Source organism: the organism of the source record quoted next, unplaced genomic scaffold, assembly GCF_019419815.1.
Source record: "Pyrus x bretschneideri cultivar Hongxiangsu unplaced genomic scaffold, Pyrus_bretschneideri_v1 Contig1, whole genome shotgun sequence".
NCBI classification, from domain to species: Eukaryota; Viridiplantae; Streptophyta; class Magnoliopsida; order Rosales; family Rosaceae; genus Pyrus; species Pyrus x bretschneideri.
In genome coordinates this window covers 9,503,884-9,517,949 of record NW_025999390.1, presented here as the reverse complement: position 1 = coordinate 9,517,949, position 14,066 = coordinate 9,503,884, and the positions used below count along the sequence as shown (strand labels likewise).

The window sequence follows — 14,066 nt, the reverse complement described above, 5'->3', positions numbered from 1 at the left end:
ATATTACTATTATTTTTTGTCTTATTATCATTATAAAAAAATCAATATAAAATGTTGACGTGACTTAATCCTGACCGCACAAATAGAAGGAGATATAAGTTTATGGGAAATGGGAGGGTAGAGAAACCAGGTCCGCAATCTAAAGCATAGATTAATCAAAATAGGATTATCTTGGCTTCTAGCGATAAATCATCTGTCTAAAATATCCAAATATATTCTTTAGTTTTGGATAATTTCAAGAATTTCATCACAAGAAATCAAACAGCAAAGTTTGAATGGAATTTTGATCTAAGTTCATATATATACGTGTGTGTGTATATAAGTATGTTTGTATACAAGCAAGAATATATTGCTCTTCTTAATTTGCTTCAATGTCTTCCAAAACTACAACCCTTCCATTACTTCTTTCCACCCTCATTTTCCTTATCCAACTCAATGTCTCCGTCGGCCAAACCGCCGTCAAGGGCGCATACTGGTATTGGGACAGTGGACTTCCAGCCTCCAGCATAGATTCCACCCTCTTCACTCATCTTTTCTGTGCATTTGCTGACCTCGACGCCGACACGTACCAAGTCACAGTTTCTTCCTCTAACCAAGCACAATTCTCAAGCTTCACCCAAACAGTCCAAAAAAACAACCCTTCTGTCAAAACCCTCTTGTCCATTGGAGGCGGTGGCGGTGCTATCCTTGCAGACACATTCGCTGCAATGGCGAGCCAACCTGATCGGCGTAAGTCATTCATTGACTCCTCCATCAGTCTAGCTAGGTCATACAACTTCCACGGCCTTGACATTGATTGGGAATATCCATCCACCACCACTCATATGACCAACTTCGGCACCCTTCTCACCGAATTGCGTGCAGCCGTGGCCAATGAGTCGCAGACATCTGGGAGCACGGCATTGCTTTTAACCGCAGCAGTACATCGCTCAGCGGATTACTACACCATAAATTACCCCTTTGAGTCCATATCAAATAGTCTGGACTGGATCAACGTCATGGCTTACGACTTCTATGGCTCTGCCTGGGAGTCAAGCAGAGCCAACACTGGCCCACCTGCTGCGTTATACAATGCCACAGCTAGCCAAATTAACGGGAATGTCGGGATCACATCTTGGATTGGGGCAGGTGTGGCTGCCAACAAGATAGTCTTAGGCCTTCCGTTCTATGGCTACGCTTGGCGCTTGGTCAACGCTGATGACCATGGACTTTTTGCTCCGGCTGATGGACCCGCTAATGCCGGGACAGATGGGACCATGGATTACAACCAGATAAGGGATTTTATCAGCCAGAATGCTGCGGAGACGGTGTACAATGCGACGGTTGTAACAAACTATTGCTACTCCGGGACGACATGGATTGGGTACGATGATACGGAGAGTATCTCTGCCAAGGTTTCATATGCCAAGGAAAAGGCACTTCTTGGATACTTTGCTTGGCAAGTCAGTGGTGACGACAGCAATTGGGCTCTTTCTCAAACAGGTTGGTGGATGGCAACCTGTTTATTTTTGAAACGTCTCTCCTACACGTGGCAAAAGCATGCACGACACGATAACAAATTAACATCTTTTTGATTGACCGTCTATGTTTATTGTTGTTGCAGCTTCAACTACTTGGGGATGAACATTGCTGATACATTTACCTACAACTACACTATATTTGTAGACAAAATACCTTGCAATAAGGGCTAATGAGGCCAAATAAACAATAACCGTTTCTTATATATCTATTGTGCTATGAGTCTATGACTTCTTCTTTTTTCTTTTTTTTTTTTTCCTCAATTGATACTCTACTAACTTCGTCAATTGTTTTGTTTGCTAGTCACTAATAGAGGAGTTACTTAGTATTACGGTCTAGTGGTATTCTTAGATTCGATTCTCGTCAAATGCAAGTTTGAACCACATTATTACTAGCCCATTGTGCGACTAAAGCCAACCCATTCCCCTTAATGTAGAAAATATCGTTTGTGTTAAAAAAAATTAAAAAAGAAAAGAAAAAAAGAGGCAAATGCCATACTAATCTGACTTTTTAAGACTATGGTTAATGTGACCTCACACACCAAATAATAGTAATAAGCGAACTTGAACATCTTATCTATCCAAACCAATTACTTATAATGTTAAATTCGGCATTTGTAAATTGTATCTATGATTCTATGTGTGTCCACAAATCATTTGGGAAACTTGTTTGAAAGATTTTAAAGTCATTTGCTAATGCATTTTATGTGAATAAAAAACTTACATATGATAATACAATGTTAAATTAAAATGTCATGCAATGGTAAATTCTAAAGTAATGATGATTTTTACCACAGTATTGATTATTGAATAAATTTGATTTAATCTATTTACTACATAAATATAAAAATGTAATATTATCTAACAGTAAATAATAGGACGTGCTACAAATCGGTTGGCCTACAAATGAATCCAATGGTGGAAAATGAGAACATTTTTTCTCACCATCATAAACTATGATGTATACTTATCATACACTTAATCAATTGACAAGTGTCTTCTCACTTAACATTGGTTAATTTTTTTTCAAAAATAAAAAAGTAACATTTATTGTGCAACTTAACTAGAATTAAATGACAGGACATGTGTCAATTAATTAAATGTATGATAAATATATACTATAGTTATTATGGTGAGTAAAATGCTCTCGTGAAAGAAAAAAAAAAAAAAAAAAATGCCACACGTGGTTTCACATATACGTCGATCTCACCGATACAGCCAATTAGGTTGACCCTTCGCCACTCTTGACCAACCAGCGGAGGCCCGCGCGCGCGCGAGAGATAGAGCGACTATAGAGTCAGTCAGGGAATGCTCAGCGCGTCGGTGCCCGCACCCACACCGTGTTCTCTCCCCGCTTCGCCTCCCCACCCTCGCTCCAATCACATCGCCGCGCGCGCTTCCATGGCCTCCGCCGCAGCTCGCAGCTCGGCTCGTATAGCAGTCGTCGGCGACGTCGTAAGTCTCTCTCTCCCTCACTCTCTGTGAATTTCCGAAACCATCGCGGGTTGATTAAATTAAATTTCGTTTTGTATTTCTCTAAATTTTCAATATTTTTGTTTTGGGTTTTGTGAAGCATGATCAGTGGAATCTAGAAGAAGATACGAAAGCACTTGAACTGCTGCAGGTATTTACATTTTCCCCCTCTTCAGTATTTTCTTCAACTTACCAAAAAAAAATAAAGAGAAAGTTAAAATCTTTGTTTATTTGGGATTATATAAATTTGTGTTAAATATTAGAAACCCTTTTGCCCGAATTTTATGTTTCTAATTCGGGACCGGGTTATACATATTTGCCCAATTATATTGAAAAATTGTACGTCCTACCAAGAAATCTAATAAAAGTTTGTAACTTTATATCGAAATGCAGCCGGATTTGGTTCTTTTTACAGGCAGGTTTCATTCTCCCTGACTATTTCATCTACCATATGTTTTTCGGTGCTTCCCGATTGGTGAGCTGAGTAACTAGTAATTTTGGTTGTTTGATAAATTCATGACATGTCCCTAAGTGTTGTAATTGTGCAGATAAATTTGTTATCACAATATAGCTAAACCGAGTTTAGACACTTAAGCCATGTGTGGTCATTTTTACGTCGTGGTTGTGCACTATCGTGGCTGCTGAGTTTTATTTGTTTTGTGAAATCTGTAGTTTACCTTCGTTTGTCTATTTTGGCCTTTCCCTTTCCTCCATTTTGTTCAGGTGATTTTGGTGAAGAGAACGTTGAACTCGTTAAGAGCGTTGCAAATCTTGATTTTACTAAAGCAGTTATTTTGGGAAACCATGATGCCTGGCATACAACACAGTTTTCTGGAAAGTAAGCTGTTTCTCTTTTTTTTTTTTTTTTTTTTTTTTTTTTTTTTTTGTATTTTTCTTAATTATTCCTTATGCTTAAAGTTTAGGGTTCTTCAGACACACTGCTTAGTATCCAGTTCAACATGTAACTATCAATATGGTTAGTTTTGAATGTATTTCAACTGTCTCCATCCGCCCCACCCTAAATTGTGCGGTGCATACGTGCCCTTGCATCAAGTGTGTTGATGTAATGCTGATTCTTAGTCCATGATAATCTGGTTAATTTAATATTTGATTTCAAATATCAGGAAAAAAGACGGCGTCCAACTTCAGCTAGAATGGTGAGTTTGTCGTATCTTAATGATTGTCAAACATTCGAAAATTGCTATATCTGTTGCATTTCTGTGTACCCATTATTACTTAATGTTCCATTGAAATATGATATCTTTACTGTTCTAGATGTCATTCTTACATAATATGCTTGTAATATTCAGTCTCGGTGAGGAGCACGTAGGTTATCGGTGTTTGGACTATCCTACATTGAAGCTGAGCGTTGTTGGTGGACGACCTTTTTCTTGTGGGGGAAAGAACTTATTTCGACAAAAGCTCCTGTCTACAAGGTGTGTAATGTTTCTAGCAGTTCTTGATGAAACATGAAACGAGAATTTTATTGATTTGTTTGCTTTCTTATTCAAAAAACAAAAAATATAGTTGGCCCCGATACAAAGTAGCATCCAAGAATTGTGTACTCGTTTTTTATGATACTATGCATGAATCACATTTATCATGCAAATTCTTCGGAGAAAGTGTTTTCCACAGTAGTGGCTTAAATTCTGACTTAATGTGCTGAAACACCAACCACTTAGGTTTGGGGTCCAAGACATGGATGGAAGTGCTAAGAGAATATGCAAAGCAGCTTCGGGCGCGCCTGAGGATCATTTGGTCATGTTTCTTGCACATAATGGACCCACAGGTTTATCAGTCTGCTGAAACAAATCATAATCAGGCTTTTGGAGCCAAACTTGTCACTTCATTTAAATGCAGATTTCTGAGTTCACTCCTTGTGCAGGTCTTGGTTCTAACATGGATGACATCTGTGGAAAAGATTGGGTGTTTGGAGGTGGAGATCATGGTGACCCAGGTAATCTGATTCGAACGTCTTCACTCAATCACTGAAATGGCTTTTGTTAAGTTTTTAAACGTAGTGACACATAATCGATGTGACTTTCCTATGCGGCCCTTTAGGTTGCTGCATGTTAATCATGACCTGATGAATCTAATAGGCATGTCATTCATGTGGTTTGTTAATCTAAGTCGAGATTTAATAACATAAGCATTGTTCGTCCGGTATAGATCTAGCACAAGCCTTGTCCCTCTTAAAAGAAACTGGCAAAATCTGTGCTCCACTGGTGGTGTTTGGTCACATGCACAAAGAGTTAGCAGATGGAAATGGTCTTCGGAAAATGATTGTGGTTGGAGATGACAACACTATATACCTCAATGGGGCGATTGTTCCTAGGGTTAAGAGACTGAATGTTGAACAAGGCACACCAGAGTCCTGTGGCACCATGCGCGCCTTCACCTTAGTAGAGATCTTGAACGGAACAGTTGATAATATTGTTGAAAGTTGGGTATCAGTTGCCGGCGATAGGATCACATTGGAAGAGGAGCACTTCTTGTTCAAAAGTGGCGGTTAAAATTCGCCGAAATTGGATGTTAATTTGAGCCTGATTGCATATGTAGGTACGTTTTCTGTCCACAACTGTGTTACAAGATATCGACTCCGATGCAAAAGGAATATAGTTGTTAGCCCCGTTGGATGTATCTGCTATTAGGGTTCCAAGACAAATCATGTTTGTACGAGGAACATGAAACTCCTTTCAGTAAACTCTTATTTAACCAAACAATCTATTTTCTTGAGTATTGATCTTTTCCAAGATATTTAAATTCGAGTGCAACTGCAAGAGGGTTTCGAGAACACTGTTCTAGCAAACTGACTTAATTCACGCTTGCATTTTACAGGATTTCTCCCTTTTGCAATTATGTCCCCCTTTCTTTTTCTTTCCTTTCGTTTTCCCTTGGTTGGTGCACAGATTCCAAAGCGGTGTAAGGCCTTTTTGACTCTATTTTTTTTGTTGGTTGGTGCATACACTTAACTTAAGGCCTACCCTATCCTTAATTCACTTATGAAATGTCGATCCAAATCACAATTATTACTCTTAATTTGTCAACTTTAGTCCTAATCTAGTGAACTAATCATAGGGGTTTAATTCAAGAGAAATGCTAAGTAGACTCTTTTACAAGTGAGATTCTTTATGGATTATCTGTCATTTCATCTTTTTAGCACAACGTTTCATAATATTGACATGAAAATTGACGTTAAATTGTGAGGTGGTAGAGAATTCATAAAAAATTCCACTTTAGGGAAATCACATTGGCATTTCTCTTAATTCAATGAGATCATGATTATGATCGTAGCTGTCCAACAAACAACCTAAAGCCTTATCGACAATGCCCAAATTTGCAGAAATAAAGGTGTCCATGTTATTGCGTGACAACTTAAATAATTCATCAAACACTTGATGAATATCATCATCTTTATTCTATTGAGCTTTCATGTTCATTGATATGGTCCCCCATCTTAAAGCACAAAGGTCCCCAACTCTACTCATAAAGCCTACTCAATTAATCTCGTTGTTGATGACATTCTCATCTTAACACTGATTTCTTTGATACGTGTCACGTCACGTGAGAAATACTAATAAAGTGATTGGGTTTGCAATGGCCAGACTCAAGCAAATGTTTGCAAAACACAAATCCATGCAAAGTCATAAAGCCATGTATGGGGCTTCATGCTTGTCCAACACTTAAATACATCTCGTTGTACCTTAAATATCAAGTGATGAGAAATATACTAACAAAAAAATATATTTTCGATTATATTAGAATCTATCAATCTTCACACTGATTAATTCAATATCAATCGTATTTTATAATAAAGTTCTAAATTTTGCTAGCTTTCCAATTGCATCTTTCCATCTTTCCACTTTGTTTAACTTTTTAAGATAATTTCTTAATCAAAATCAGATGATTTGGATCCTTGAACTAATAAGTTTTGTCACTTTTGATTTTTGGAGTGATCAAAATTGGGGGTTAAGTGGGTAGTTTTGGTCAAAAGCAATGACTGGAGGAGGAAAAGCATTGGCAAGCAAACCAACTGTCGTCTTTTGGTAAAAACATTGGCTTAAGCAAAAGCAAATGAGGAATGTCTGACTCTGACATCGCTGCCGCTCTTCTCCCTTTCTTCGAAGATCCTCCCACTCTTTGACTGAATCTGGTCCGTCCATCCGTCCATCAATACCATTGCGATCTTTCCCAAATTTCATTTACAACCCAATCCACTTTTTAGTTATAAGAGAGTAATTTTGATGGGGCTGTTGTACGAGTTAGGTATTAGGTACTATTTAACTGTATGCTTATTTCATTGGGCATGACATAACATAATTTTATCGAAATTTCTCTCATTTTCATAAACTTTAGTAGAAGAATGTTGTGTTGTGTGTGAGATTTTTTTGGTGGTTTTAACGAGATGGTATTTTGAATATGTCAAAATTATGATTTTCAATCAATGAAGAATGACTCTTATAACAAAAAAATTGTTCAGTTTACATAAAACACGAGCCGATGAATCATGTATCATAAAACAATTGAAGAGACACTAATAGTATTATCTCAACTTATATTATAACATGTAGTGTACCAGCTTATATTTCACATTCACCCCTAATCAAACTCTTTGGTTAATTGGATACCTCATTTTTCTTACTTGAACATTGATTATGAGATTAGATTCTCTAATCGTCTATGAGAAAGTAGTAATACGAATCTTCTTATGCAGCTGAAGTGTCAATAAGTTATAAATAATAGCTAGTGGAAGTCATCAAATCTATCAACATTAAACCGTTGGTAATGACAATTATTTAATATCTTGAAAGTGGTGAACTCAAAAGCCAGTAAAAGTTAGGTGCCTCAATTATTAATCTAATCACCCATTATTTTCTTAAGTTGAGTAAAAAACTAAAATCAATTTGGGTGATTTATATACTAAATTCATGCAGCTAAATAATGCAAAACATTCTACGCTAATCAAATAATTTTTTCACAATTATTATTCATATTTCAACTTGAATTGAAGCACAAATTTGATTGATGCGCAAATTTGGTTGGTGCATAAATTTAATGTGTCTAGCGTTATTCAATTAATTTTTAACGCGTCTAGAATTAGAGTAAAAATGATGTAGGTGCAACACGTGGTTGAATTTGTAACACCATTTAATAAAAGATTATCACAAGAATTAGAATAAAAATGATGTAAGTGCAACACGTTGTCACAATACTGATACCAATTTAACCAAAACATACAAGAATTTGCCAATAAAACTTTTTTTTAAGATCGATGCGAAGGATAAACACGACATTCGACTCACTCGAAAACAAGGGGCCCTCACAGGAACTGATAAAAATAGAAAGAAGTTTGCATCATCAACCTACTCTTGTTGTTTCCAAAAAAATTAATTAAAAAAAAAAAAAACATCCTTGTGATTATTCCTTAGGAAGTGCTAAACTAAAACTATTATTACACAAAAAAACAAAAAACAAGGAACAATGTTGTAACAATTTTAATGTCCAATTTCCGTTTTTCGGATTCTGAATTTGTTTCTCTTCGTCCTCCAACAGCAATCCATAATTTCCAGCTCACCCGCCTAGATCGGATCCATTTTTCTGCCACCACCACCACCTTTCACCTTTAATTTCATCCGACGCCACCTCGGACCTGGGTTTTTTCCCCCTTTCCATCATCCCCAGTAAAAATTTCACGCAATCCAAAATCCCCCTCCCTCAAAAAATTAAATCTTTTTCCCCTTTTTCTGCTCAAAAACATAGAAAAAGAAAAGAAGTTATATATTTTTTTCTATTTATTGGTGTTTTAATTTGCTCTCACGATGAACAAGAACACCAAGGAGAACCAAAAGCTGAGAAAACCCAGCAAGGATTCGTAAAACCCAATTTGTCTGCAGCTGGGTTTGTGTTAATGGGCAACGTTACGGCGGGTGTGGCGGCCAAGTTTGCGTTTTTCCCACCGGACCCGCCGACGTACGACGTGTACAAGGACGAGGGAGGGAAGCTGGTGTTTTCCAGCGTGACGGCGGACAAGAACATGGAGGTGCATTTGCTGGACACGAAGGGCGGGAACAAGATCGTGGCGACGTTTTGGCGGCACCCTTTAGCGCGGTTCACGCTGCTCTACTCGCATGGGAATGCGGCTGACTTGGGGCAGATGCACGAGCTCTTCATTGAGCTCAGGTCTCACCTGCGTGTCAATATTATGAGGTATTTTTGCATTTGAATTTCTCCCTTTTTTTATGTTTTTGATGTAGGAGAGGTGTTGGGGAAGAGATTCGAACTTGGGAACCAAGGGTGGTGGTGCATGGATAAATGCTCTTAATCGCCTTAACTGTAAAAGCCTTGCTTTTTGCTTGTTTTGGATTCTGCTCTGGATTTTGATTGATGGGTTAGCTTTGTTTTTAATTAACTAGTATCACATGGGATTTTTTTGCACCTTTTTTTCCTTTCTTTGGTATGTTTCTGGGTTTTGTTCCTTTTTTGTTCATTGAATACCTACTCGGTTTTTTTAATTTATTTTGGTATTGGTTTCTATGTTTTTCAGTTTGTTGATTGTTTTCTGCGTTTTCCTTTTTTTTTTTTCAATTAATTTTCTGATTTGATTTTTGAAATATGGATGCTCCTTTGCTTCCATGTTTGATCTGTTTCGTTTGTTTATTTGAGAAGATTATCTGTTTATGCTAGTATTCTTTCGAAATTTCAATATTGGTTGTTCCAGTAAACAAAGGTGGCCAACACAAATGATAACTTTTCTTTACATTTTGTTGGTCTTACGTTTTTGTCTGCACTAACTCATAGAAACTTGTTTAAGCTGAAACTGTTTGATTGATCCTGTAGCTTTCTTATTTTCACTCGTTTTGGCGGGGTTGGTATGGATGCGTAGGATAAAGAACGATCTTCGTCATAGAAATTACTCTGCCGGCATTTGTCAAGCGCTTGAGAGTTCAGCAATGTAGTTTTATATTGAGGAGCTTATGCATCCAAAAAAAAAAAGACAATGAACTTTGAATGTTACATGCAGTTGATATGCTGTAATTTTTCTAATTCACCGTGCTACAATAATATGAAAACCTTCCCGTGTTTGTTTACTTGACATATTTTTCTTTGCGGACAGCTATGACTATTCGGGCTATGGAGCATCCACTGGTAAGGTGAGTTTGCGTATCTATGAAGTTAATTTGCGTTTATAGTCCTTAGTACAGAATTAGGTCTTTACTGTCCATCCTTTTTGTATCGTTCTACTGACCGGTATAGCGAAAATTGATGACTGAAAAGTGTTAATGTTGGTGATTGTTTAGCCATCTGAGTTCAACACATACTTATGACATAGAAGCCGTGTACAATTGTTTAAAGAATGAGTATGAAATAAGACAGGAGGATTTGATAGTGTACGGCCAATCTGTTGGAAGTGGACCAACGCTGCACTTGGCTTCTCGCTTAAAAAAACTGAGAGCCGTTGTTCTTCACAGTGCCATCCTTTCAGGCATACGAGTCTTGTATCCTGTCAAGTTGACGTTTTGGTTCGACATTTTCAAAGTAAGTTCGACTTGTCTTCTTTGAATTGCTTAATTCTGCTGCAAGGCTTAGTTACTTGAATTTGTATTGACAAGCCCTGTGCAATGTTTTCAGAATATAGACAAAATACGGCATGTCAGCTCACCGGTTTAGTCATTCATGTAAGTACATATTCCCGTCAATCATTTAAAACTATTTTGTTTGAGTATATCATTCTTTTAGAATTCAAAGAATTTGGGCTGTACTTCTAATGTTGTTACAAATAACATCTTGTTGCATCGAAACATATAGATGTTGACTAATCTGACTAACATTGAACTTGGTAAAATGAAATGGTCGTTAATCTTCCTGCCCTTGCCGAGTATATCTTGTCTGATGAAAAGCATAAAAAAGTCGTAACTTAAGAATGAACATTAAACTACAGCTCAACCATAAAAATCTCATTTGTTATCAACTAAATTGAGAGAACATCATTTTATCAACTAAATTGAGAGAACATCATTTTTCTTTGGATATGAATAAGTTTCTTGAGAAATTACAGCAAGATTCTGAATTTCCTAAACATGTAATTGAAGCATTTGTTACACTTCTGGCTTGATTCACAGTCCCATTGTTCTCATATTGATTGGTGCGTCTAATTTGATTCGTTGATACCCTACTATTTGCAGGGAACAGAGGATGAAATTGTTGACTTGTCCCACGGAAAGCGTTTGTGGGAACTATCCAAAGAAAAGTATGATCCATTATGGGTGAAGGGCGGAGGCCACTGCAACCTTGAAACATATCCTGAGTACATTAAGCACTTACGCAAGTTCATAAACGCAATGGAGAAACTCTCACTCACAAAACCACAGCAGTCGAAGAAACAACTCACTTCTGATGGAAGCATCACAGAAGTGAAACACAACAAGTGCTTGAGATTTGGAAAGAGGTAGCTGTTTTTATATTACACATGATCTGAGAAGTAGGAAATGGAACAGATAGTTCCACTGCATTTGAGTCCCCCGTCTCCGCGAATAGCTCTGATTGCTTACATGATGGATTGACTGCCCAGTGTTTAGCAGACAAGGTTAGCTATGCATTCAGCTTGGTATTTTTCGTGGTAGGCGAAGGGATCGAATTAGGATTCATATGTAGAGTGTTTGATCCAGATCGAGTTCAGAATCAAATGAGGATTTTTCGAGATGGGAAATGACTTGCAAGTAAAATTCAAGAGGTTGGTTTGCTTTCCTGGTATCTGGATTTCATGTACAACATTTATAGCACTGAGCTTTTGTGTAAAGACTATCAGCAACTTCAGAAGAGAACGTTCAACATTACATGGGCTGCTTTGCTTTGATTTACTTTCTTGGCCCAACAAAACTAATTTTTTATACGAGCGATGTTGGAGGAGGGAATTCTGGGAACTCATGCACATAGGAAAATATTCTTAATCAACTGAACTACAAGTTATTTATAGCCAACGTCTGCATAAATCTTTAAACTTTTTTATTTTTTTTTTTATTTTTATAGAAAATGGTTGCTTTCATTTGACTTTTCTGTAGTAAACAACTTTTGTTTAAGTTTGCAGCAGTTGTAGCATGTTTACTGCACTCGTGCACTAATTAATTAACAAAAATAGTACATTTGGACATAAAAATAATAATTGAACTTTGCTAAAGCTGAACCTCAATAAGCATTAGCATTTGAAGATTAATTTAACAGGTTGAAAGTATTTTTGAAATTCAATTTCTTGTTTTTTGGTCAAGGTGAAACCTTTATTAAACATCAAGTCAAAATGTACAAGCAAACCAAAGACTTAACTTACATCTATACACAACAAAGAAAAGGGCAAAAACCAACAGAAAAACAGAAAGAGGGCCCAACAATAGTGAAGCCCAAAAAAACACACAACAGTCGAGAAGCTTCCACTGAAATCTTCTCCATCAACAGAAATCCAAGCCAACCAATTGAAACATCATCCACAGCCGAGAACCGCCTCCACATACACCACCTCCAACATCAAACAGCAATCTGATCGCAATCATTAACAAGAGATAGTCGGCAACATAGAGGTATTAGCCAACTACTAGTAGAAAGCGTGTGGAAACCCACGAGCGACATTGTTAAAAACGGCAGACAGCAAGGAGAACGTGGTGGTGGTGGTGAAAACACCCGAGCCGGTAAAAACATCGAAACTCTACACACGAACTCGACATGAAATATGATTGAAAATCAGACCAAGAAGAGATGGAAAGAGGTATACCCACGGGATACCCAATCCAAATTTTAGTGAAAAAAAGGGGCTGACCATGCACAAGCTGCAGAGCAGACATGACGACAAGGCGTCAAAGCATGGGTCTCGCAGCCATATACTGCTTTCTTTTTCTTTTAAACTGTCGAAAAAATCAACAGTCCATATTTAATTTGGGTTTTTTCTTCTTTATTGTTGAAGATCATCAACCGTGTGAAATTATATAAGGTTACTACTATACAAACTCTCCCATTGGAATCAATATTTCTTTAGGATGGTGGTGAAAGTCCCTGAATATGAACTCCAATCAAAGATGCTCGTAGTGTGTGTGTATATATACAAGATGGTGTTATCTATATACTTATTTTTACTTCTCACCAATTAATTTTCAACTGTTATATTGAATAAATTGAAGAATATCAATATACAAAAATTACGGATGATGTGTAGAAAGTAAAAAAAGATATATGGATAGCATTACCCTATATATATTAGGACTTTTGATAGTTATCAAAACGCAGTTTTTAGTAAAAAATAAAAGACATGTACTTGCCGTTGCAGTTGGATTCTGCAGAGGTTAAACAAATGTTAGTCACTTAATCCCTTCATTCAGTCAGTCATTATTAATATTAGGACATCTGATGGCTTACTGATTACGAATGAAGTCATGAATGATGACTTCTTCTTTTTTCTAATTTAAACCCAGATTAAAAGTCAATGGGAACTCAAAATTTGTAAACAATTCCACACTACTTGATCTCAGCTCTCGTTACCATTAAAAATTAAAAAGGAGCTCTAGAAAAAAAAACTTGTTATAAAGCTTGGTTAGCTGGCTAATCCGATCATTAAATAGAATTATATTCGATCCTAAAGTATTTTTTGCAATATACTATCACTGACAACCATTTTCACACAACAGTGACGACTATATAGTTGAAGTTTTGTTATTATCCATAAAATTTAAGATCTATAGATGGTTGGTAACATATGGATATGCTTCTGGATACTCAGTGTCGGGCAGATCATGTGACTTGGTAGTGAGTGGAAGTTTGATGATAAATAGTATATGAGATGCATCAAATCAAATGTAATCCTAGAAGGATTCAAATTTAAAATCAAATGATGTGATTGTTGATGATTTGATTATTACTTAAACATTAATTAATATAATTATTTTCTATTAATAACACATCATTCAATTTACAAATTTAATTTAAAATTTTGATCACCTTAGCATTTCTCTTTAGACAACATCAATTTAATCGTTTGAAAAACGGTTGCATCTGATACATCGGTGTGCGGAAGTTCCATCAACCACGTGGGAAGTA

At 36.7% G+C, this 14,066-nt stretch overlaps 3 protein-coding genes across 3 annotated transcripts; all 3 read left to right on the top strand.

The window, feature by feature from the left end:
• The first annotated feature begins 296 nt into the window (after window positions 1-296).
• Window positions 297-1,723, top strand: LOC103949120 (class V chitinase). The gene is made up of 2 exons (XM_009360218.3): window positions 297-1,482; window positions 1,604-1,723. Exons 1-2 carry the CDS (start codon window positions 372-374, stop codon window positions 1,621-1,623), a joined length of 1,131 nt encoding a protein of 376 aa, XP_009358493.1. The 5' UTR covers window positions 297-371; the 3' UTR covers window positions 1,624-1,723.
• A 998-nt stretch (window positions 1,724-2,721) lies between these two features.
• LOC103949121 lies at window positions 2,722-5,503 on the top strand. The gene is made up of 9 exons (XM_009360220.3): window positions 2,722-2,972; window positions 3,091-3,141; window positions 3,384-3,405; window positions 3,714-3,828; window positions 4,115-4,147; window positions 4,301-4,426; window positions 4,673-4,779; window positions 4,876-4,947; window positions 5,160-5,503. Exons 1-9 carry the CDS (start codon window positions 2,826-2,828, stop codon window positions 5,501-5,503), a joined length of 1,017 nt encoding a protein of 338 aa, XP_009358495.2. The 5' UTR covers window positions 2,722-2,825.
• A 2,659-nt stretch (window positions 5,504-8,162) lies between these two features.
• On the top strand, window positions 8,163-11,824 carry LOC103949111 (alpha/beta hydrolase domain-containing protein 17B). Its single transcript, XM_009360210.3, is given in 7 exon segments — window positions 8,163-9,197; window positions 10,105-10,141; window positions 10,289-10,309; window positions 10,311-10,526; window positions 10,620-10,650; window positions 10,653-10,666; window positions 11,174-11,824. Coding segments are annotated over 7 exon segments (885 nt in total). The 5' UTR covers window positions 8,163-8,898; the 3' UTR covers window positions 11,441-11,824.
• The last annotated feature ends 2,242 nt before the right edge of the window (window positions 11,825-14,066 follow it).

Bases quoted from the DNA above. Each gene is read 5' to 3' on its own strand.
- LOC103949120 (XM_009360218.3), top strand. From the start codon at position 372: ATGTCTTCCAAAACTACAACCCTTCCATTACTTCTTTCCACCCTCATT. The intron at 1,483-1,603 runs GTTGGTGGATGG...TTGTTGTTGCAG, and splicing joins TTGGGCTCTTTCTCAAACAG to CTTCAACTACTTGGGGATGA.
- LOC103949121 (XM_009360220.3), top strand. From the start codon at position 2,826: ATGCTCAGCGCGTCGGTGCCCGCACCCACACCGTGTTCTCTCCCCGCT. The intron at 2,973-3,090 runs GTAAGTCTCTCT...GGTTTTGTGAAG, and splicing joins TAGCAGTCGTCGGCGACGTC to CATGATCAGTGGAATCTAGA. The intron at 4,148-4,300 runs GTGAGTTTGTCG...TGTAATATTCAG, and splicing joins GTCCAACTTCAGCTAGAATG to TCTCGGTGAGGAGCACGTAG.